At 37.8% G+C, this 25,469-nt stretch overlaps 1 protein-coding gene across 11 annotated transcripts in view; it reads left to right on the forward strand.

Annotated features, from left to right (window-relative positions):
• Positions 1 to 25,469, forward strand: part of R3HCC1L (R3H domain and coiled-coil containing 1 like) — a 65,415-nt gene that overhangs the window by 17,792 nt on the left and 22,154 nt on the right. For 6 of the 11 annotated variants that reach the window (XM_043925301.1, XM_043925305.1, XM_043925303.1 and 3 more), the window contains one exon: positions 19,594 to 21,410. In XM_043925301.1, the coding sequence (XP_043781236.1) occupies positions 19,608 to 21,410 (1,803 nt within the window). In that variant the 5' untranslated portion in view covers positions 19,594 to 19,607. Of the gene's footprint in view, positions 1 to 17,606; positions 17,683 to 19,593; positions 21,411 to 25,469 lie in introns of those variants that run through there. The other 5 variants (XM_043925310.1, XM_043925308.1, XM_043925309.1 and 2 more) reach the window with 4 other exon arrangements.

Here is a 25,469-nt window from a genome sequence, read left to right on the forward strand (position 1 = left end):
TTCCCATGTGACTCTGGAGAAAGGTGGAGAAGGATAATGTTTTCAAATGGTCGTGGGAGTAGATAGGAAGAAGTATAGAGATTATTCTTATGGGGAATAGAAGAGAGGGAGTTCCTCTCCTGACACCTGGTTAGGTTCTTCACCATATGGCTTTGAGGGTGAGGCAAGGTGAATGAGGAAGTTTCAGAGATAGTAGTAGATTATTATTGTCAGCACTTTTAAGTCTGGAAGGTTATTGGAAATAGTCATGCCATGAAAGCATTAATCTTTCATTCTTACCCTAGTTGATTTTCTTGTTTTACTGCAGCAGTCTTTGAACTATCTTTTGGTTGCTTTGCATTTATACAGATTCTAAGCAAATTGCTAATATTTATGAAATTAATAGATGATTGTGAGAGACCATCTTGCTGAGTATCATCAGGCAGTCTAGTGTAGTAGTTAAGTGCAGGGATATTGAAATCCTAACCAGCAGTTAGCAGCTATGTGACCTTGAGTTGCTTCAGATTTCTCTTCGGTAAAACTGAGGTCATAATACTTACCTCATAGTACTGTAGCTGGAATCAAATTAGAAAATAAGATACATAAAATACTGAGCGCAGTCCCTGTCCCGTCGTGAGCACTCATCAGATGCTTAGCTGTTTGTTTTTCTCTTTCTCTTCCTCTGCTACTGCTGTTGGTAGTACTCTACCACTACTTCAGTTTTGCTTGTGGGGCCTAAACCTTAATGGAACAGAAGACATAATTAGACATGGTTCATTGCAGCAGATTTTGAAAAATATGTCATTGTTCCCTGGCTTAATCTATTTCTTAATAGATCTTTCTTAACCAAATAGAAGCACTATAAAAAGACTTTTTAGCAAAAGGAAAGGATCTTTGTATTGACTTGAGATTGCCTTGTAAAAAAATTGATTATTCTAAAATGTATTTGGTTAATGCAAATAAAACAGCTTTTCTATGAACTTAGGGAATATATAGAAATAAAAAAGAGTTAAAGCACTGTCATTACTTATTCCTTATTATTCACCTAGTACTGATAATTTTTTCTTAGGAGGTACCTTATTTTTAATTCCTAGGAGAAATGTTTTGTCTGGTCCTAAGAATAGTTGTAACAGAATTCTCATCTAATGTATGAGGATGTTTTTGTGGGAATGGGATGGAAAAGTCATTCTGATCATTTACACTAATGGAGATAGGCATTAGTGTGAATAATATTATTTGGTTTTGATGTATATTATGTGATTATTTTTGTAGCACAATTAACTTCCTGATTAAACTTTACTCAGCTAGTATATCGTGCATATATATACTGGGTAGAAAATTGGTTAAAGGCAGGTATGATGGTTAGCTTAACTAACTGTTTAGTTGATGGGAGATCTGGGGTTCTTGTCTCAGTTACCACTCAAATAGTCCCAAGTCTTAAGTAAATTCCTCAGTTTCCTTATTTTAAAAATGAGTTTGTACGGCATGATTTTCCAAGGTCTTTTTCAGCTATCTGTAAGGCTGTAAGATTTGCATGGAGGTAACTTGACAATCAGGAAATGCAACAGTGACACATTTTGACCACCAGAGGGTGGAGTCCAGTCAGTTAGCTAGTGCTCTGTATTTGACCAGAATGTGGTGTCCTTGGAAATGAAGAGGACACATTGCTCCTCTGTCCATTTAATTTAAGTTATGGAGCCTCTGACTTTTCTGATTCTACTTGCATTAGACATCTTTCTGCTCTTTTCTTTTCAAACTTCTAGATAAAGAAGGGAGAAGAGAAGGATAGAGGTTTCTCCTTGTCAGGGATTCATCAAATTTTGTTATCTAAGATAGCGTCTCTAAGATGACCCATTGGCAACTTTGATGGGGAGCACAATAGTATTAGTGGCTAAAGTTAAATTACTTGTGGCTTCCTTCCTCCCCAAACATACAGGCACACATACAAATGAGTCAGTCTTCATTTCTCTCATTCCTTCTGAAATCCTAAGAATGAAAGTGGAATGTCTGAGAAGTATAATAAGCACAATACTTTTAATTGAAATCTAGGTTTCAGCCTTGCTTTACTGCTTAGTATCTATCTAACCAGGCACATTACAACCTCAGATCCTCAGTTTCTTTATTTGAAAAATTAAGATGTTGAATTTTGACCTATATAATCTCTTTCAATAATGTAATTCTAAAATTATGTAAAAATTCTTCAATGTTTATGTGAAAGAAAGTGAAAGTGAAGTCGCTCAGTCTTGTCTAACTCTTTGCAACCCCATGGACTGTAGCCTACCAGGCTCCTCCACCCATGGGATTTTCAAGGCAAGAGTACTGGAGTGGGTTGCCATTTTCTTGTCCAGGGGACCTTCCTGACCCAGGGATCGAACCCTGGTCTTCCGCATTGTAGGCAGACACCATCTGAGCCACCAGAGAAGTCCCTTGTGAAGGGCAGTGCTATTCGTGATAAGACATTAATTATTATAAAAATAGCACAGAATTTTTCCTGTTTTTTGCTCGAAATAGAATTGTAGGTGTTGTTAAGGCATAAATATTAAAATTTTAAAGTAAACTACAATTATGGCAAGAGGAATGACAGTTGCCTTTCCACTGAGATATTTTTATAACCCCCGAAACAAATACAAACAAGTTCTCTGAGCATTGGCTCACAGTAGCAGCGAGTCAGTCAGAAGAGGTAGAACCAGGAGCCAGGCCAAGCTGATTTGGGGTATAGTTGATAGTAAAGCATTTAGGGAAGTCATCTGGGAACATGTGAGCTTAGAAGAGAGGGCATGTGGGGTCTAGGAATCTGTATTATAAAGCTGGATTCAGAGTCCATTTCTTTAATCACACAAGTGGAAATAATTTTGATAGAGTCCAGTTGTATGAGTCTGAGAGCACAAGATAACATGGAAGTAACAAAGGGGGCACGTAATCCAAATAAACAAGCAGAAATGAGTGTCTAGAAGGTGACAGACAAGTGGATGCAGAAGTGTGCTTGTGAAAACAGGCAAGGATTAGTACTTATGATTTGATATGTATACAAGAGAGTAGAAGCCAGCCAGGAAAACCATATAGAAACAGCATTTTAGGATTATATGCAAATACAAAGTTTCAGTCTATCCTGGTTTTAATCACCTTCCTTGATGTTGGTGGTCATATCTTCTTGGCATATCTAAGGTGCTCACACTTAAGTCTAGTGAGGGTATCACTGACAAACTCTATATAGTTTACATGCTTCTAATAGCTTCACATTCCACTGGATACACATATCGACAGATTTGCTCACTATAACTGCAGAGTTCATTTCACAGAACTGGCTAGTAAAAAATTTGGCAGGCAAGCTAGCTTTTCAAGTGCTCCTAGGAACAGAGCCCAGCTGTTCCCTTTGGGCTTTGCGCTGTTGGAATTCATTGGGTTAGCAGCTAGAAAGAATGGACTGTAACATTTTCAGCCTGGTTCCTGACAGCAAAGCAAAGGTGTTAGAATTTCTGTTCTAGAGGTTTACACTGCAAGTAACTTAACCTGATTGTGTGTCTTAATATTACTGGGCTTCTGACCGCTGAAATATGGCTTGGATCGATGGTGGTTTGGAGAAAGTAGAAGGAGGGCTATCCATCATTCAGAGGCTCCATAGAAGCTGCCTGATAATACTGCTTTCACCAAGCAGCCATCTGTCCATCCATCCATCAGTAGTATGAAATGAGATTTAGCGGAACAGGCAGCTGTAACTCTGAGACACTTTCTAACCAGCGATTGCAGCCCTGGCCTGAGCCTGACCACAAAGCCCAGCACTGGGGTTTGGCGGGATGTGGCGGCAGCGCGGCCGTCTCCTTCCCGTCACTGCCAGCCCAGAGTGTGTTCAGTGCGAGGCTGAAGCCCAGCCGAATCTCCTGTACATAATTCGACTAAACCTCGGGTGATGAGCAAACAGTAATTCTCTTTCAGGTCCAGTACTGTTTTACAAGGTGAGCAGACTCTTTTGATGAGAATTTTTTGTTTGACTTGGAGAAGAAATAGAATTAAGGGCTGATTTAATTACTCTAGAATCTGACCACACAGCTTAGTCTTTAACCCATATTGTATATTGGCAGAAGGCTTTGTAAATGCCAATGAATCAGGAAGACCACCTTTTTCTCAATTGTAAACACTGTAGGAACTTCTGCTGGCAATTCCCCATTTGTCTTGGCAATGAGGGATGAGGCTAAATTAAATTCAAGGATAATTCAGTGATTTTATTTTATCTAGATTCTTTTTTCTCTAAAATTGGCATTTTTTACCTAGGTTGTTATAGAGCAGAAATTGCTAATTTCTCTCTACTCTGTATAGTGGTGCCAACATGGAAGGAAAGTAAATGTGGGCAGGAAAATGGGTCAAAGATAAGAAGCAAGCAGGTGGACTGTCCCTAAAGTGGATAATCAGGCTCTGAGTATTGAATGTTACTTGTTGTCTTCCTGGTTCTCCTGCTTTTCCAGGGCACCAAGCCTTCTGAGAGCCTCTTGTTCAGTATGGCTCTGTGCTCACCCTGTCCTGGTGCTTCCCTAGCCGTGGCCAGGTTTCCTGACTGTTTTCTTGCAGTGGTCACTTCAGACCTCGGCTCCTGTTCTTTGTTCTGAAGCCTTAGCTCTTTATTTTAGATTGGGGGAAGGGTCAAGGGAGCCTAATGTACCGGAGATGCCTCGGAAATGAGAGCCTTGGATGAATTCCTGGGCCTATTGATCCACCGGCAGTTTATGCATCCTGACATTCATAATCTCAGTAGGCTGCTGATGTTCCTGATTAATGGGCCCAGGGGCTGTCCATCCGTCACTTCACATTAATTACTGAAGAGGTGTTTTTCCAGTGATTTACCTGGCAGCGGGCTGTGATAAATACCCCTAAGCAGAGTGGGCAGTGATTTATCACAGGGCCACACCCTCCCCCCACTTACCCTTCCCCCTAACCACAGGCCAGCATTGGGACCTGACCAGAGAGTGCCCCCTCCCCATAAGCTATCTATCTCCATAATTGCTTGTGGATGCATATTTACTGGGGCATGGGACCTGGCAGATAGCATTCTAGAATTTGTGCCAAAGATGATGAAAAATAAATCTTCCTAGTAGGAAGAGTAACTAGTATGTTTTTTCATGGGGCAGAGAAGTATATATAAGGTGCCTTTCTGTTACTTTTTGAGAAATCTGATGGAAATCCTGCCTACCTACTATGTGCATGTCCTGAACACTGGTAATTGCTCTGCGAGCTTTAAAGAGTAGAGAAGGTGGTTTTCTTTTCAATATTTGTAGTTTATCCAGGGAGAATCTGAAGACATATGAGAAGTTAGAGAACATTTCATGGCACTAATATAATCTTGAGAGGTTTGGGATAGAACTCTAGGGTTCCGTTTCTGTGAGAATCACACTCACCAGCCCAAAACCAAGGGATGGACAGAGACAAAGCACAAGGAAAGCGAGGCTTTTAATGACAGTCTTGCAAGATCTGATGTCTGGTGGGCAGGCAAACCCAGTGCGGTCCCTAACATGCAGGTCCCTCCCCCTGTTCCTCATTGGCCCAGTGTTGTGAGATGTACAATCTTTCTGGACGGCACCTAAGTTTTCGTTATTTCCTTATTAGGCTATCCTTTCTCCCTTCCCAACTTACATCCGCATTTTTCAACAAAGACTTTCTTGTTAGTTTATCCCTTCCCCCAACATCTCCCAACCTTCAGGTTCATGAACTATGTCACGTCCACTAGTCCGTAGGCATGTTTAGAGCTGGGACACAGGTAATGGGTGGAGTCCTATCTCTTTAGGATCCAGTCTGACCTCCGTCCCCCAACCCCAACTTTATCTGAAGAGTTCAGGCCTCAACTTTGTCATGTTTGCAAGTTCAACTGCTAGTAGTTTTTCCAGTCAGAGCTACTTACTTTGCCTTGAAAATGGACCACTTCAAGTTTCTATTTGTTACAATTTCCTACTTTTTAGTCTTTGAAAGTAAAATTTAGTTCGATATTTCAGTGTTTTCCATGGGTCAGACATTGTATTTAACTCTGGAAATATGAAGATGAATGTGGTATAGCAGCAGATATCAGGGAGCAAAGTTTGATACCTTCAATTTTGATGTTTAGCTTGTTGGTATATAAACAAATAAAATCTGCAAACTGGCTTTCTTTTGTTTCTTTTGAAACAAAAATAGCATATAATTGATCTTCTCAAAGAGCTGGTCCTTGTAGAGAGAAACTTGCTATATTTAATCACACAATTTCCTTGTTTTTCCCAGATATTTTTACTCAGCATTTAGTGTGGTGGATATTTTGGAACTTTTGTGTTAGAGAATTCAAGTCTTTTAAGACTCCAGAGTTACCTAAGGTAGTAACCACCACCCCTAATAGCTGTAGCAAGTTTTATACAGAACAGAGTGGTGGGTGCCAACAGGGTTTTCCTGGTATTAGGGGGGGCGAAGTCTGATTTCCGGAAAAGGGAAAGTTAGTGGTAAACAGCCCACGCTATGATTTGAGATTTCAGGGGTTAGGTGGGCAGATATGTATGGAGTCATGTTGGTAATTTTACTTCTTGAAGTGATGAAGTTAACAATAAACATGGCATGTTAGCACAATATTAAAGTTAGGCATCTATGATTCAGAAAATTCAGAGTTGTTTTGTTGAGGATGTACAATGGGAGACAGTTGTAAGCAGTCAAAACTTGGCTTCAGTTACGGCTCCTCTACTTAGCAGCTAGCTGTGTGACCTAGACCTTATCTGTGAAATGGTGGTAATAACTATACCTCAAGGGGTGTTAAATGAGATAGTTCGGATATGAGCACTTAGCACAGTGCTTTCCACTCATTGCCTTCTTAAGTGCAGGACAGATACTGCTCAGTGGTTTTTAAAATCCAACATATAATAAGATTTTTATAATCTCAGAAATACTCATAGTCTTAGTGCTTTTCAGTGTTTCTTGTGATTGGGATGTGTGTGTGTGTGTTTGTGTATATATCTACCTGTAAAAATAGATAATACTTAAAAACATAGAGCATCATTTCTTTAATGGTGGAAGGACATTGTGGTTTTTAAGAATGAGCCAGGTACAGGGGACAGGCCTTTAATCTGGCTGTAGTTTGATTTTGCTCTCACCATTAGTTTGCACATAACGCCTCTTTCTGTAAATATGTTTATATCACGTGTCATATATACAAGTTAAGAAGAGTCTATGTTAGTAGGAAAATAGCAAATGAATTTAATTAAAAAACACATTGGTAAAGAATTCTTAATTTTGACCAAGAATACACATGCTTTTCATCTGTTCACAGTCTCAAGTTAAGCAGAGATATCTGAATTCATAGTACTTCATGTTAGGAACATTGGTTTTTAATTCTGATTTTTTACCAAACATATACTGAATGCCATCCATGTGCCAGTTATTGTGCATTGAGGATTTAAAAATGATAAGATGTTTCTTACTTTCAAGGAACTCAAGGTATAATTGGAATCAGACAAACTAACAGTTTGAAATGGCAGCAGGAGTTGAAAATACCTAACTTTTCTAAAAAAATATTCATTGAAATGTATAACATGCAGCAGGCGTTCAGATATCCTTTAGGGCTGCGTCTCAGAAGGAACAGTCTGAAACCATCCTTGGCAAGTAGGTCTTCAAATGGCAATGGACTCTCTTGGGTTTGGATTCACTATAGGACAAGCATAGGGTCATCCTAGACACGGTTAGACCAGTTAGACTTCTGAAAGCTTCCTGGTCAGGTTTGTTGACCCACTGGTGTTCCTCTGGCTTTTCACTTCCAGGGCTCCATTATGTCTTTTGGAGCAGCTTTTGAAAAGAAAGGAGGATGGTTAAGGCCTGCAATTTCTAAGACATCAACTAATGGATGTAGTTATTCCTAATATTTTTCTTCCCCAGAGGATTGTAAGATATTAAAATGGAGGGCATTTAACACTGATATGTTCATTTTGCCATAACGCAGTTAAGAGCACAAACACTGGAGCTATATTATCTAGATTAGAATCTGGCACTTTCTAGATCCTTGGCCTTCGACGTATTTAACATCCTGTGCCTCATTTTCTCATCTGTAGAATTTGACTGGTAACGATTTCACATTGTAGCGTTGTTGGGAGGCTTTTGATGAGGATGTCACTATTTTGAACATCATCAAGTAAGCTACATAAGATCTGATAAGTGGCCAAAATAGGTATCATAAAGTTCATATATTAAAGTTCATAAACTTTGCTCAAATAAGAAGCATCTCAGATCCTTACTTACAAGCCTTTTTATTTTTATTCCATATATAATTTGAGCATGCTGAAATTTACAGTATCCATTAGACTCAAAGAAATAAAAATGCTTGGAGTGGCAAGAAGTGACAGGTGGGGAAGAGACAAGAACAATAAAAATCCTGTAAAAAATTACTTTTTCTGGAACAATAAAAATCCAATAAAGAATCCACATTCTTTCACAATGAAAAGATGTATCACTCAACAACTGGCCAGTTCAGCTGTTTGAATAGAGCTGTTTGACTCCTCATTTGCTTCCTGTTAATGAATCTGTTTACCTTCCGAGTAAGGTCCCCTAAATGAGTGTCTACCTGGTTTAAAACCTTTTTTTCCTCTTCAGTTCAGGTATGTTAAAGAGCAGGCCTTGATTCACTAATGTCACAAATTATTGTCTTTATTATGTTAATTTAAATCACAGCATACATTTTGTAAACCTGATTTGAATAGAAGTAGGAATAAACCTCCAAGTGAATGCAGAAATTTGTTTTCAGGTGTGAAATATGTCACTGTATTAACTAGTGCAAGTGCATTTATGGAAGGGTGCATTAAGAAAATTACAGTAGAATCAGTTGTGGTTCATTAACAGACTTCATAGTTTTTAAAGTACGAAACCATTTCTTTGATGTCCAAGTAAAAATTTTCATGTTATTGTATTACGAGCAAGTGCTTCTTTGTTGTGTTTGGATCAAGGTTTTTTGTTTTTTTAAATGAAGCTTGTTAGCAGAGGGAGGACATTTCTTGGTTTCTTGTTTGTAAAAATGTACTTGACACTGGAAGTGTAGGAACTTGAAAGTGAGGAAAGATTAGGTATATCCCTTATTTTATTATTTTACTAAATACTTCTGGCCAGGTGATATAATCTAATTTTTTTACTCATGTTTTACTTTTTCTTTTGCTCCACAAGCAAAATTCCAAATCAGTTGAAACAGAGTATGTTTTCTATCCCTGCTGTGAAAATTTCTGACATTGAATATGCTGTTTTGGAATGGTTTTTCAGTCATTCAAGTGATATTTAGAGTGCTTATTTCTGTAAGGTGAGAACACAGATTTTTAGAAAACACTTTTTAGATTTATTGCATAATGCTTTTGTGTTAAGGGAAAAAATTGCTTTTTGGTTAGTTTTATACTTCATGGGGCTTCCCTAGTGATGCAGGGATAAGGAATCTGCCTGCCAATGCAGGAGATACACATTTGATGCCTGGGTTGGGAAGATCCCCTGAAGTAGAAAATGGCAACCCACTCCAGTTTTCTTGCCTGGAAAATCCCCATGGACAGAGAGGCCTGGCAGGCTACATACAGTCCATGGGGTCACAGAAGAGTCGGACGTGACTTAGCGACTAAAACAACTACAAAAGCAACACTTCATTAAAAGTTTGTAAATGATTATTTACTGCTACATTCACAAGATTATGAAATAACTCTGAAAATGTATGTATGTATATACTGGCCATTGCTAAAGAAGTAGAATTCATTTATTTAGATTAAATTGAAATGACTGAAGAACTGGCATAGGCTTTAATGAATCCTAAACCTTTCTAAGGCAAAAATAACTAAAAAAAGAATTTGATTATGTAAGTTTAATTTATATATGAAATAGTGAGGCTCAAGATACCTTATCTATCCTGAGGTAAATATTTGAGCAATTCAGAATATCATGTTCTGCTTAATACTCCCCTTATGTTTTTAATAGTATAACAAAGCAGATATTGATAGAATTTCTAATCTTATGATTGCTAACTTTTTTGTTAGAGGATTTAAAAACTATTATAAATATGCCTTTATTACATTAAACTCCCTATTCCCTATTTGTATCATTTGTTTCTCCTTTCCTATTGGGTCATTCTTCCTCACCTCATTCCAGTTAGGTATTTATCTCTCCACCTCCACTGAAACTATTCCAATGTCACCAGCAACCTCTATCCTGCCAAATCCAGTGGAAAATTCTCAGTTCTTACTACTTGACTTTTCAACATTTAATGCAAATGATTCCTCTTGCCTTTTAAAGAATTGCATGCTTCTGTTTTTTTCCTCCACGTCCTATGCTTGGCTGCATCTCTTCTTCCTGACCTCTAAAGTTGTAGGTTCCCATGGTTCAATTCCCCTGGCCTACTATCTCTTGTCACTCCCTGAGTAGTCTTATTCCTGTTCTTTGCTTGAATCTTTATGGTGATGATTTCCAAATTTTTATCTTCAATTCTTATGCTTCCTCTGAGCTTAGACTTCTATTTCCAGTTGCTTCCTTAATAGCTATACAGTGTCCAACAGGCATTCACAGTTAAAGTATCCAAATCACAGCTCTTGATTCCTCTTTTCTTATTTCCTTCCTATTTTAGTAAATTTAACTGTCATCATGCAGGTTGATCAGACCAAAACTCTTAAGTGGCTCCTCTCTTCCCATCACATCCCATACAACCATATCATCAGGTTTTTGTTGGCTTTGCCTTGAGAATGTATCATTAGTAACCTTTTCTTGTGACCTCCTCTGTTAGTAACCTAGATATGCTGCATGTCTATTTTTAGACGTAGAGGTTTTCTTCCTCAGTTCCTATCTCTTATTGTCAGTTCCTCACATTTTTGCTAGAATAATCTTTAGCAAAGGTAAGTCAGATCATGTCATTCTCTTGCTGACACCTTCCCGTGATTTCCCAACACTGTCCAAATAAAATCTAAACACCTTGTCTTGGCCTGCAGGTCTCTCTCTGTTCTGGCCCTGAGATGTCTTACTGACTTCTGTGCCTCCTTTTACTCTGCTGTTACCGCACTTGTTTCCTGTTATTCCTGTTTTTCAAGTTTGGCCTGCCTCATAGCTTTTGCACTTGCTTTTCTTTTTTTCCTGGAATTCTCTTTTCTAGGTAATTTTTGCAACTCTGTAACTCAACTCAAGTATCAGCTAAGGTATTAAATCCTCAAAGTGTTCTCCCACTTTACTATATGGTCTTGCCTTCTAAAATAGCCACACCCCCATCACTCTGTATTCCTGTCCCTCTTCCATCACATTTACCACTGTCAAATATTATATATTTAAATGTTTATTTTTTGTCTCTACCATTACAGTATAAGCTCCTTGAGGCCAGACTTCATTTTGTTTATTGCTGTGTTCCCAGTGTCTAAGATGGGACTTAGCACATAACTACATGTTGAGTAAATGTTTGTGAAGTGATTGGGGCCCTAAGTCTCACCTAGGGGTTGGGAGAACATCGCGTATTGAGAAGTTTCACTTGCCATGATATAACAGGTAGTATTCATTTGGTGCCAGAGAGAGTGCTATGAACAAAAAGACACTAACCTACACTGAAGGAACTTAATTACTGTCTAGAGGAGAGCCAGACATGCAGATACGTAACTCTAAAGCGACGTGGTAACTGTTTAAATGAGAGTGTTTGTATCATAGTGAGAACTTATGATATGTAGCATATCAAGGAGTTAATGATGTAATTTTAAAGGAGTTAACCTTTTAGGTGAGATGTGAGGACATGTAGGAGACTATCAGGCTGTCATCTGACTGAGAAAATAATGCATCTTAAATCACAGAGGTGTGAGAATGCAGCTGGGCATGTTTCTAGTACTACCAGGAGTTGGAATCAATTGATGGACTGTAAGTCTGAAGTCAGAAGTGGCTGGAGATGACCCCGGGCAGCTGGGCAGTTTTAGGGTGGCGGTGGAGCCAGATGCCGTAGGGCCATATCTGCTGTGCAAGGTTCTTGAAAGCATATGCTTGATAAAGAGCTGCCAAAGGGTGTTGAACAAGGAAATAACCAAATCTGACTTGTATTTTAGAAAAGCACAGGAAACACTATAGAAGTAGAATGAACAGTATAGAAGTAGGTAATTGAAATATCAGAGATAACAACTTCCAGGTTTCTGGCCTGAGCTACTAGATTGAGAGCGATACCATTCACCAAACTATTAGAGCCAGAAAGATAGTGAATCTTTCAGAGGGGATGGCTAGGAGTTAAAAGTATGTAATTATATTTTAGTACTCAGAAATCTATTTGTTTACTATGTCACTTAATATATTTTGTATATTACATTTACTTAAAAACATTCTAAATCTACTCTTAGGATTCTTTTATTTCTTTACAGATGCACATGTATGCTACTGAGCTGAAGGATATTGGCATTTCTTAGTTTTGTCTGCTTCTAAGTAGACCAGTGAGAATAAGAATGCTCTTGATAGTCCAGTAAAACAAAGGCAGTTGTTTTATTAATATGCAAAGAAATGATTCTGAATCTAGGCCCTTCATAGTTTTAGACATGTATGAAAAAATGCTCCCAAATTTGTTGAGGGTAAATTTCACCACATAGGAGTGTCATCCATTCATTCTTACTTTTGATTTATGAATCATAAGTAGACTTTACTTCTTTTGATGCTTTATTTTTTGATCATTATGAAATTTGGGAAATTAAATTGTGCAGAGATAAACTTATCTGTAGATTCATGGGTTAGTTGATTCCTTGGTTTGTTATATTTCCTTGCTGAAAGTGAAAAAAATCTGAAATAGACAAGACACAAGAGGAAAAAAGCAAGACCGTGTTTGTTCTTCTGGCATTAAGGTCCCATTAGAAATAAAATACAGACCATAAAAGTGAGCCACAAGTGCAATTTTAAATTCTCTAGTAGTCACATTAAAATACAAAAATAAACAGAATCACTTTAATGTCTTTTATTTAACCAGTTATATACAAAATAGTATCATTAAACATATAATCAATATAAGAATATTAATGAGACATTTTACTTTTATTTTCTATACTAAGTCTTTGAAATCCAGAGACATTTTATAAGCCAGCACATCTTAATTTCGACTACATTTGGCTATTGGCTAGTGTATTGAACAGTGTAGCCCTAGGTGGTTCTTAGACCAAAAAGTAGAGGTTTCTCAGCATTCTGCGACATTTGTGAAGTTATCTTCCCAACATCAAATAATTTCTATGCTGTTTTATTATCCTATGACATATATTAAAGAGGTTGCCCTTTTCTCCATTCATCATTTTCCTACTTATTTTGTCCAGTAAAAATCTGTTTGTCAATTTCCATTGCCTTTGCTTTCTCCTACACCAATTTGTGGTAATGGCCTGTTATACTAAAGCAATAGCATATCTTTAAGTTTTAGTAATTTTGTTTTTAATTACAAAGAAAACTACATTTATTGTAACATTCAACCAATTCTGCGCTAAATGTATAAAGAGAAGTTTTTAATTCTTTTCTCCTCATGTTCTGCTCTCCCAGATGTAACCACTGTTAACAGTTTAGATAATAGCCTTTCTCCCCTTATTAGGAATGTATATTTTTGAGATAACTTTGTTAAATGAGAAAATTGGTACTTTGAAAATATATCTTAAAGCGGACCTGTTGAAAATGGTGACTAAATTTCATAATTATTAATGAAAATAATTGCTAGGGGCAATTTTCTGACATGAAAACATTTTACCATGTATTTAATAAAATTTAAGTTATAATTGCAGCTGTGCTATTCTTAGAATTAACAAAGAATAAGTTTTAGTACTTTGTTGTTATAATTTTTTTCTCTGAAATTGTGTGATAATCTGATAGCATCCTTTTACTTTGATATTCTTGGTATTTATCAAATAGATTTGGGCTTCCCCAGTATCTCAGTGGTAAAGAATCCACCTGCAGTGTAGGAGATGCGGTTCGATCCCTGTGTCAGGAAGATCCCCTGGGAGAAGGAAATGGCAGCGCGCTCTAGTATTTTTGTCTGGGAAATCCCATGGACAGAGGAGACTGGCAGGCTGCAGTCCCTGGGGTCTCAAAGAGTTATATATGACTTAGCGATTCAACAACAGCAACAATCCTGTAAATTAGACGAGTTTCAGTTTTACCAAAACTGTTGAGAGTGTTAGCAGTTTCTCAAGAGATTTTTCTTAAGCCCTTGACATTTCTTTTCTTGATTTCTGTCCTTTCATCATCCTTGTTAGATTTTTCTCTTATTCAGTTGTTCACTGGTTTGATTTTGCTGCATCTTCATTCCCCAAGGGTTTTGCTCTGAGATGAGTACTCCTTCAATATTATTTTATAGACTTCATGAAATCCTGCATTGTTTTCAGTGTTTGTATTTTCACTTTACAATTGAATTGCATTGTATTTACTTTGTCTTATTGGATGCTTGCAACATTAGGCTATTAGTGAGTGATTGATGGGGCAAAGCCAGAATACATAGTTGCAATAGATGTTAGTGTCAAATAGAAATGGATTTTATAAGTGATCAAGGCACTTTTGATTCCTGTGTAAACTTGTAACGTAAAGAACTTGACTGCCTATTTAAATAATAGCTAATTTTTATTGAGACTTTTCGACAGGACTGGCAAATTTCCATATATGCATCATGTAATTAATTTGTTCAGTGTGTCTGCAAATAAGTCTTTTGTTTTCTTCATTTTATACTTTGAGTAAACCAAGGCTTAAAGTAGTAACTTTTGCCACAATGAAGCTAAGTAATTTGTCTGATAGAAGGGCTAGTCAAGCGTGGGGCTGGGAACCACAACCTATACTTGGTTGTACTAATGTGTACACACACACATTTTTGTGCAAAAAAAGAAAAAAAAAGATTGTAATTTTCTTGTTTCACTTAGTATTATGTTTTGAATATGAACGCACTATATGAATGGGCTGTAATTTTAAGAGAACTTCCCTGTTTAGATTTTGTGTACAGTTTTTGTTTATTTTTCATTTTACTAAGTATGTTGATATCCTTGGTAACTAAGAGGCTTAGATTTTAATAGCCCTGTGAGAAATAAGAGTGGAGTTATTGGGCCTGGGGGAGATGAGTTGGAACTGAGCTCACCTCCTAAAGCCTTGCATCTCAAAGTGTTAACCCTCACTCAAAGGGTAGACTAGGGAAAAAATATTTACTCAGAGTTACAGAAAGAAAGTAAGGATGCTTGCCTGTTTTCACCTGGGTTCTGAGTGAGGGGGAAAAGTTTCCTAAGACTGTGTATTTACTGTTTTACTCTCATCTGGGTTTGTGTTTTATATTTGTATTTACTGCATCATTAAGAAAACTTCAAACTTAAAAATTAATGTTGAACCACTCTGTAATAGAGAAATGCATATAGTCTGGCTGTTTGGAATTCCCATGGATAAAGCCCCACTGATGTTGAGCTCACTATCCAAAATTACAACAACAATGACAAAAGAAAACAATACTTTAAACAAAAGTCAGAGACACAAGAGGCAACAGAATTAAATCCTCAGGAATTTCACAAAGTAGAACTAGTAAATAATTAAAACTACTTGTAAAGTTCATTTAAAAGTAAATGCTACAATTATAGTGAAAGTGAAAGTCACTCAGTCCCGTCAACTGTTTCTGACCCCATGGACTATAAAGTCCGTGGAATTCTCCAGGCCAGAATACTGGAATGCATAACTGTTCCCTTTGCCAGGGGATCGTCCGAACCCAGGGATCGAACCCAGGTCTCCCACATTGCAGGCGGATTCTTTACCAACTGAGCTACTAGGGAAGCCCTTAATATTAATAAAATAGAAATATTAAAAATGATTAAAGATAGAAGAAGAAAAACAAAACTATTAAAAAACATAAAGGCCATGGAGATCAGGGCCAGGGTGGGTGATAAATAGCACTTCACAATAAAACTTTAGTCATTAAAAAAAGCTGATTGGGTAGGATGTAATGTAAAAAGACGAATGTGAAGAGAAAACTAATGATACAGAAGATGAGTCCATAGGTACTGCCCTGAATAAATAGAATTGGTAAAATTCAAAAGCATAATGTTATCCCAGTAGAAAAGTAATCGTAAACACAAACTGAAACACTGAGTAGACACCTAAGAAAACACAACATGTAAGAGAATATCTTGAGACTCATCAGAGAGGAAAGAGAGATCCTTACAAATCAGTGACAAACTAATGACAGATGTCTGAACAGTAACGGTAGAAGTCAAATACCTTAAAGAATGGGAGCAGTGTAAAGATATCTTCAGACAATAAATATATTGTAAAATAAAAGCTTCATACAGTTGTCTCAGAGACATACAAATAATGATCAGTGTGTAACATTACAGAAAAGGAGATAATCAGACATTATTGCTCTCTGATGTGATGCAGTAGGAAGTTTGTAACACCGTGTATGCCATATACTTGCTAAAAAAAGATTAAACCCCAATTCTATCAAGTCAGTAGGTCAACCACCATTTTTTAGGAAGTGTAGGGTTATATATAAAAACTTACTAGTGCTAAAGAGTGGAGAGGGTAATGGCACCCCACTCCAGTACTCTTGCCTGGAAAATCCTATGGATGGAGGAGCCTGGTAGGCTGCAGTCCATGGGGTCGCTAGGAGTTGGATATGACTGAGTGACTTCACTTTCACTTTTCACTTTCATGCATTGGAGAAGGAAATGGCGACTCACTCCAGTGTTCTTGCCTGGAGAATCCCGGAGACGGCAGAGCCTGGTGGGCTGTTGTCTATGGGGTCACAGAGTCGGACACGACTGAAGTGACTTAGCAGCAGGAGTGCTAAAGAGTATAAGCAGCAAACTCCAGAATGTGGTAAATTCTAAAAGGACACCTAACCCACTTTCTTTAAGAAATGAATGGCAAGATAGGAAAACAAAATCAGTGTTCACTGGTAACACATTGGTAGCTTGAAGTTAACCACGATAGGCATATTTACACCACAGAGATCAGCAAATGCCTAAATCAGGGTTTGATTTATTGCTTATTGATTGTCTAGGCTTAAAAATGACAGAGCAGTGCCGATAATGCTGACTTACAAAAGTGCCATGTCTTTAACTATTTATTGTATTGTGCATAATTCAGAAAACTGAGAATATATTCTTTCATTCAAAAATGATTATCCACTTCAGCAAAGAAGTCACACCACTCACATTGGTGACATCATTGATGTAAATCAAAGTACTACCCAGGACCCCAAACTACACTTGAAAGGCCAGTTGCTAAATAAACATTTACCAGCACAGCGCTGCTCAGGGCATAATCAAATTCAGTGCTTTGGTAGAAAATAGATAATAATTTAAATTTATTATACTGTTATTCAGTTTTCAAAATCATCACGGCAACATATAGGCATTAACTAAGAAAAAAAAGGTTAAGTTTCAAAAGCGATTTGCTGCAGCACAAAATAATTTAAAATTTGAAGCCTTTGATATATGTCTATTGTGGATGACAAACAGAATCATAATTTAGAGTTTGAAGAACTCTTAAAATTAATACAGGCGAATCTGCTTTACAGATAGAAATTTTTTCTCTAGTGTTAATCCATTGTCTAGGCTGTATTTAAATTATTCTAGAGGCAGAGCTCATTTACCTGATAATAGTGCTGGAGAATTCTAAAAGTAGAATTCTTTTTTATCTTGAGGTATACTTTGTTTTCTTTTCATTTTTTCCAGCTAGTTCTGGTACTTGACTTCTGGAGAAGCACAGAAGCAACCAACCTTGTAGAACAACAATCCTTCAGGTATAAAGGTAGCCGGACTGTCTCCATTTAGACCTTTTTGAGCAGAGTATACCTTTAGTTTCTTTAACCACACTTTGTGTCATATATTTTCTAGACTCTGTATTTTAGACCATGTTGCCTTTCTAAACATTCACATCACTGTCTTTTGACTTTTATTGACTTTGTAGATGAAGTAAAAGCCCTTAGATCTTTTTTTTTTGTGTGTGTGTGCCAGTTATATATTTCATTCTATGTTGCTTGATTTTCTTTAACCCAAAGCAAGCCTTTGTATTTATTCATTCTTAGTCTTAATATTGTTTTCAGCATAGCATTCCTGATTATATAAATGATTAAATTATAATGTTATCATTCTTGGTATTTATTAATCCTGTCAATTTTGTATCAGCTGCACATTTGATAAAGTGTTTATTGTTTGCATTGAAATTTTTGTTTAAAATGTTGAACTTTGAAAGGTATCAGTAATACAGTTCTCCATTAAAAAGCCCTCTCTGAATTTGCTTCTACCTTATCATTACTTTTTGCTATGAGTCTACCTACCAGTTCTTAGTCACCCATATTTCACTATCTTATAGTCCATCATGATATATTTTGTCAGATGCTTTGTCCAACTGAGATTGGGTTACACTATGTCTCTGGTGTCCTCTCCAGTGAAATATACTTCAGTACTTCTATTTTTGAAAAGTAGGCATTTTCAAAAGATCCTGGCATGGTTAAATGTTGAAGTCAGGTTCTTCCACAGATGGAAAGGTAGAAAATCCATGAAGAATGATGAGCTAGATAGTTAAGATGTTAAAAGAGAAAAGGGACAGGTGGGTCACTGGGCTGGAAAGAAAATAGCCCGTGCCATGAAAGTGGAGCTTATTCAGTGAGGAAGTATTCTGATCAGGTGAAATGTCAGAGATCTGTAATAGAGTGAACAGTATTTGTTAGTCTTTCCCTCCTGTTGTCTTTTTCCTTTGAAAAGTATGTGGTAAAATATTAACAGTGATGCTTCTAAGAATCCGCCTGCAGTGCAGGAGACCTGCTTTCAATCCCTGGGTTGGGAGGATCCCCTGGAGAAAGGAAAGGCTACCTACCCACTCCAGTAGACTGGCCTGGAGAATTCCACGGACTGTACGGTCCATGGGGTTGCAAAGAGCTGGATGCGACTGAGCGACTTTCACTCTCACTTTTCTGAGTGTATATGGGTGTTTCTTTGCTATGTGTAGGATCTTCTTACTCTTTTTGCACTGGACAGACTAGTATATACTTCACAGTATTATTTTGAGGATTAAAAGAATAACTCACTGTGAAATTGTCTAGTACATTCCCCTGTATTTTGTAGATAGTAGATAAAGTTTTATTTAACCTTTGTTAAATTTTTCCGATTGTTAAATTCCATTGGCCAACCACAGTAGAGGTTGTCAGGGAGTTAACCAGTAGTTGTCTCATCATATTCCTTGACCTCCACCCTCCTTTATTGTACCCAGACCGATTTATTTGCTACTGGAAGGAAGAAAAATATATAGTAGGTCACTTTATTAAATAGTGTTAATAGAATGATGACTTTCTCTTTCCCACAACCTATTTCTTTCCTAAAAATCATAATTTACAAGCAACATCTTCTAGAAAATAGTCTGATAGTTGTCTCATTTTCTAGCCCACATTCATGCTACTCTTATTCATGTTACTCTTAAAATCAGCAAGATAGAGGAAAGAGGCTATAAAGATAAAAATCCATGGGTTCATGAATTATTTTAGAATTTACTTTCTTTAGTTGCTTACCTGATTGCATTAATTAGTTTATGGCAGGTTTTACTTTCTTTGAACTTGAGAGTTTCTATAGGATGGATTAGTAGGCCCCGTCTTTAAAATCTCTTGGTTCAATACATTGTAATTAGTTTTTGGTAATTGAATCATTCTGTCTTTTTTTCTTGCAGATTGAGGTGGTGCCATGCAGCAAGAAGCAGAGAGATGCAGAGTTCGAGCCAGGAGGCCTGACATGGCACTTTATGTACCCAAAGCTCGAAGGGGTATAGTACTACTCAAATCAGGTGATGAGGGAAAAAGCTGTGGTCCACCTAACTCTGTGGTGAAAGAAGAACAAAGGGAAGATTCTCTCTCCCAAAAGGAGATCTTTCAAGACAAATGCGAGACTCCAAGACTAAGTATTAATCCTGATAAAAAGGAGAACAGTCGTAGAGAAGGAAAGAAATATTCAACGAAATTTAAAAAAGATACATGCCTTCAAGAAAGAAAGAAAGATAGGGTTTGTACTAAGAGGGCAACTGCAGAATCCAAAGAAGTATTATCCCAAGGACATCAGCAAAGAGTCTTCAATACTGGGATTGTACCTAGCGTACCTTTACAAAGACATTTTAAACCAAAGAAGGTAGAGTGTTTGGAGGTTGAAACCAGAGATGTGATAGGACATGATGGGTTGCTTCTATCTCAATCTTGTTCAGAAATCAGTAAGGCTTGGGTTCCAAACAAGCCATCCACAAACATGGAAATCTCTGATATCAAGAGAAATGAACTAAATGGGGAAACATTTGAAGATAGAAATTTGGAAAACAGAATGGAAACTGATGCCAAGATTATGGAGATACTATCCCAGTTTCCTGGAGATTTTAATTCTGTGGTGAAACCTGAGAGTGTGATCTCACCAGTAAAACAAAACTCTGATTCTGGAATTGTACAACAAGGCATGCAAACATTAGATGGAATGCTGAAGCACAGCAATGGCGCCATCATTACTGATTCTGTTCCTGGCAGTTCAGATGGTATCATTGGTCGGACTTACGTAGACTTGGATGCTGAGAATGTTGGTGATACAGCCAATAGGATAGACTCCGTCTCGAGTCAGAAAGGTATGGATTCCATTCCTGAGACTGTGGGTCACCTCTCTCATCAAATGACTATGGGCAGCAAATTAGAGAGCACAAATGACATTTCTGATCCAACAACGATTAGAGGGTGTGAGGAGAATGACAGCACTGCTGATGAGTTACGTGTGAAGCACGAATCTTCTGACACAGCTGCCCTTGCTCATGAAACATATACAGATAATGAGTCCGAGAGTGTACGTGACATTACCAATAGGACATGTACAATGGACATTACAGATACCATATCTGATCAAAGGGTAGGCAGCCCTTGTGTAGTTGCAGTTAGAGTAGCAGATGAAGCTTGTAGCAACACAGGGAGTTTCTCAGACTGTTTAGAAATGAATGCAGATACAGCCCTTCTTCATGCAGCTGAAAGTGGGAATGACACTGAAAATTTCAGTAACCTGACTGCTTGCTCAGATACCTATGCTGAGAGTATTTCATCTAGTTTCACAGAGTCAACAGGAAAGTTGATAGAGAGCTCGTCAGATTGTGCTTCCTCCTTACCTATAAAGAAGATAACTGGTAGTAATTGTAACACTTTTTTGGACTCTGAACTCAGTATGTTAAATGGGACAAATGTATTTTCAGATAGTGCCTTAGGCAGTGATCTTGATGGTACTGGTGATATAACAGAGGCATTACATGAACTTAAGACTGCTGAAGAGTTCCAAACAGAAGATGGTGACTCAGAGAATGTGGAATTTGGTGTATCCTTCCCTGATATAGAATCAGTATCTAAGGAAACATCTGTGGAGCCAAAAGCAACAGATATATCTCACACAGAAAGAAATGCTGCTACTGAGGAGAGCTGGGAGTCTATGTTCAATGATGATGGTGAGTGCCTGGACCCACGTCTTCTCCAAGAGGTATGTTTTAGGAGAAATTGCTTGCCACTTAGGTAGTTTATCAATTCATAGAACCTAGGATTTGGGGAATAATTGTAGCAGACATTTTTGTTCAGTCACCCATTCACTCATATTACATCCAGTGTAACAGTTCCTGCAACAAACTAATAGGATTGTAGATTGCAAAAAGAATGTCTGGTCTTTGAGAAACAAAACATCTCCTGGTAAACTATATCTCTTAATAGTGGAATCCTGAGAGATCTTATTGAATAGATTAAAGATGAGTTTAATGGCTCTGGCTGACTGTTGAGAAAATACAGAGGGAAACTTATTCGAAAAGGCTTTTCTGTGTTGACAAGATGTATTTTACACCAGCCTATTTGAAGAAAAGAATAATTTATTATTCATACTTATTTTATTCTTCCAACGGATGTTGGAATGTTGTTAGACACTCTAGAGGGAAGGAAGGATGTGATAAAAGAACGTATGGTGGTTTTTTTTAAGTTTGTGCTGAGTTAAAGAATAAGTGATTGTTGAATACATACAGGAAATATGCTGGCTAGGTAGAGTTCATAAATACAAAATGTTGGATTTAAAGGCATTTTAGAAATTATTTAGTTCAGTCTTTTCATTTTCTTGATTTAGACATTCCCTCTCTATCCAGCATTTAAATTCCTTACCATGATTAAGAATCATTGGTTTTGAATAGTAGAATCATTTCCCCTTTTATTCCTTATAGTGAGTTCATATAACCTTTGCTCAGAAGGGGAGAAAAATCATTTCCCTATAAAATCTCCAGTTTTATACATAGGGAAATTGAAGGTTAATGGTTGTATCTTTAAGAAAGGCAGATTCAGGATTTCAGTCTACAGTCCTAATCCTGTATTTATGTTCTTTCTACCAGACCACTTCCTCACGTATGAGATAGTTTTGTATGAGTGACTCCACAGAGCGTTTTAAATGCTAAATGATGAGTCTTTTGTTTTCGATAGTTGAACCAGAAGTACAGAAAAATGTTTACAAGCACGTATAAAAGAGACACGTGAAACTGAAGAGGGCAACCCATTGGACAGAATTGAGTTTCCAATATCAAGCACTTCCTCCTTACTCTTGGGAGGTGTTTGCATGCACATTTGTACCATTAGTACTTCTTACTGTGAAGTCAGGAGACAGTAGATCTTAAACATTTCTTAGAAAGAATATAGAGCAGAAAGGCATCTACATATTAACGTTCACGAACCCTTTGAAATTGCATGCAAGATTTTGTATGTGAGTGCAGTCTTTCATAACTTTCATCAGATTCTCCAAGGTGATCGTTTCCAAAGTATGGTCCCTGGTCCAGCGGTGTAAGCATCACCAGGGAACTTACTAGAAATGCGAACTCTGTAGCGAGATTCACATGCACATAAGTGAGAACCACTGCTCACAGGCAGCATGCAAGCTTAAATTATATCAAGATGTGAGTGTGGTAACATGAGAGGGCCATCAGCTCATAATGAAAAAGAAAAACACTGTTCAGCAGAGATTTTAGACCCAAATCAGGTTAAAATATACTAATAATATAGTGAGTTAGGTGATTATAGAGAAGTTATTAAGGACCCAAGCATTGGGAGAAGGCCTGAGTCTTGGGAAGGAAGCAGTGTTCTAAGTTGGCAAAGGGCCTGCTTAAGGAGACGAGAGACCACAGGTGTGTGTAGGTGAGAACAAAACAAAGCTTCTTACAAAAGAGGGCATAGGACACACAGAGCCTTCTTATACATGGTAGGACTCCATAAATATTTATTGAATGAATGTGAGTCAGTAGGGCAGAGTTGCTCTCTGCCTTTCAGATTAGCCTCCAGGAGCTTTCACACATCGCAGCTGCTTGAGTTTTGATTCTGTGTGGTAGCTTAGGGCTATGGCTTCTGTGTTGGGAGGAGGGAGGTTCAGGTGTGCAACTGTTGTTAGATCTTAACACTGTTTAGGTGTGAAAGAATTTAGGGAACCAAGTCTCTAGAGGGGCATAGTAATATTGCCAAAGAAAACACTGGCTTGAACTAAAGTTGGGAACAGCTGGAAAACAGAGTTGGTGGTGTTTTAAGCTGAAGATAGCCAGTGCCTGGGTGTTGTGTTTGGGTATCTTTTGAGATGCTTGGTAACGTTTGGGATCTATGTTGAGGCATAAAGATAGATGAGAGCAGGAAAGAAGTTGGATTGAGAGTGCAAGTAGTGGATCCAACTCCCAGCTGTTGTCTCCTGTGTTTTGGGTTTTAAAACGTGTGATAATGATAATGCTATTAAAAGATGTCACAAATCCAAGAAAATTAATAGCCTTTTGATGACTATGACTCCTAATTTATTATTTACAATTGTTCCAAGCGTACTTTATTAAAGTAAGTGTCTGCTTACCTTGAAAACTTTCCAACCAAAGATTTTTGGCTCTTTTCCCATCTGGCCTGTTTCTTTGATGACAATGGCTAGCCATAGAGGTATGCCTAATACTTCTGGTAGGTAGGAAAGTATGCTCTAGAGCAGGGTGTGGTAGTCATTGGTATGTGAAACAGTTTCCTGACCTTTTGAACTTCTATATCTGCCTGAGTCATTAGCTCCCAGAACTGCAGCTCTTGATGAGTCTCTAAAGATTACATGATCTCCTAAAGCCATGGTATGGGATGCCCAGAAATTGAGATTTTTAACTGATAAAGAAAAGGATACTGGCATGACTTCTTTTAACCTTTAAGATCTTGATACCAGAACGTAGGAATTATTGTCTAGATAAAACTTCCTTTTCTGCCTCCTGTATCACTCAGCAGACTTATTAGCAGGGGGGTTAGTGAGATGTCAGCAGCATAACATTGATATTGCTAGACGCTGGCACCTGGTCCCTTCACTGGCCATTTCTGGTTTTGAGGTATGTTTTTAGATAGGGGTAAATATTTAGGTAGGAGTTTTCTTTTGTTATAGACGGTTACTAACAATGTATAACCTAACCCTGATGCTGGGAGGGATTGGAGGCAGGAGGAGAAGGGGACGATGGAGGATGAGATGGCTGGATGGCATCACTGACTCGATGGACATGAGTTTGAGTAAACTCCGGGAGTTGGTGATGGGCCGGGAGGCCTGGCGTGCTGTGATTCATGGGGTCGCAAAGAGTTGGACGACTGAGAGACTGAACTGACTGACTGATAACCGTGTAAAAGAGAAAAGGAACACCATTCATTTCCAAATCATCATCTTTCTGTGTGTGCCTACTCATCTTCATACTTTATCAGTGGTATCTTTCCATCTAGTTGTCCCAGTCATGCTGGGAAGATGAGGGAATCCAGAGGTGTCTCCCTGTTTCTCAGTCTTCCTTGACTACAAGTTTAACCGACTACAGTGTCTTCACTCTTCAGGGGGTTTGGATGGCATCTTCCCAAGAATGCCAGCATCAGTTTGCCATATTAACCTTTTTGCACTGCCTGAATAGGAGCCAGGTCCCTGTTGGTTCAGTATATTGACTTGGTCCCTGCCCATATACTTATGTGCCACATATTACTATTCATTAGAGGCAACCAGAGCTCCTGCAGTTGTCCTCTGGCACTGGGATCAGTAAGTGTTCATCTGACATGCCTGATTATTGTAGCTTTCTTTTTTATTTCCTTTTGTTCATCTCCTTTTCTGTACTCGTATTCACTTTCACCCTTTCTTCTTTCTTACTATGCCTTAATCCAATGCTGTAGCCATGGCTTTCTCTCACTGATGATTATCAGTGATATTAAAATGTTGCTGATACCTATTCTAGAGAAATTGTTAGATGGCACCTTGAGTGCCGTTCTGCCTATTCTGTGTTAAACATTTTATGAGGTCATAGTTTGCATTTCTGGCCTTGGTTTCTTGATAAGGTCAGTGGAGGCATAGCCCTAGATATATTATATAATTTTATGTGTAGGTCGAGAACACCACTGAAGACATTATCTACTCTTAATGTGTAAAATCTTAAAAAGTTAAAAAGTCTAAATTTATCCTTCTACTGTTGTAAAGGGTTTATGCCCAAAGCAGTATAGAAAAGGGATGGAAGCCCTAACTTATGCTGTATATTATACATTGTAGTTTTATTAC

The sequence above is a fragment of the Cervus elaphus genome, chromosome 15 (assembly GCF_910594005.1).
Source record: "Cervus elaphus chromosome 15, mCerEla1.1, whole genome shotgun sequence".
NCBI classification, from domain to species: domain Eukaryota; kingdom Metazoa; phylum Chordata; class Mammalia; order Artiodactyla; family Cervidae; genus Cervus; species Cervus elaphus.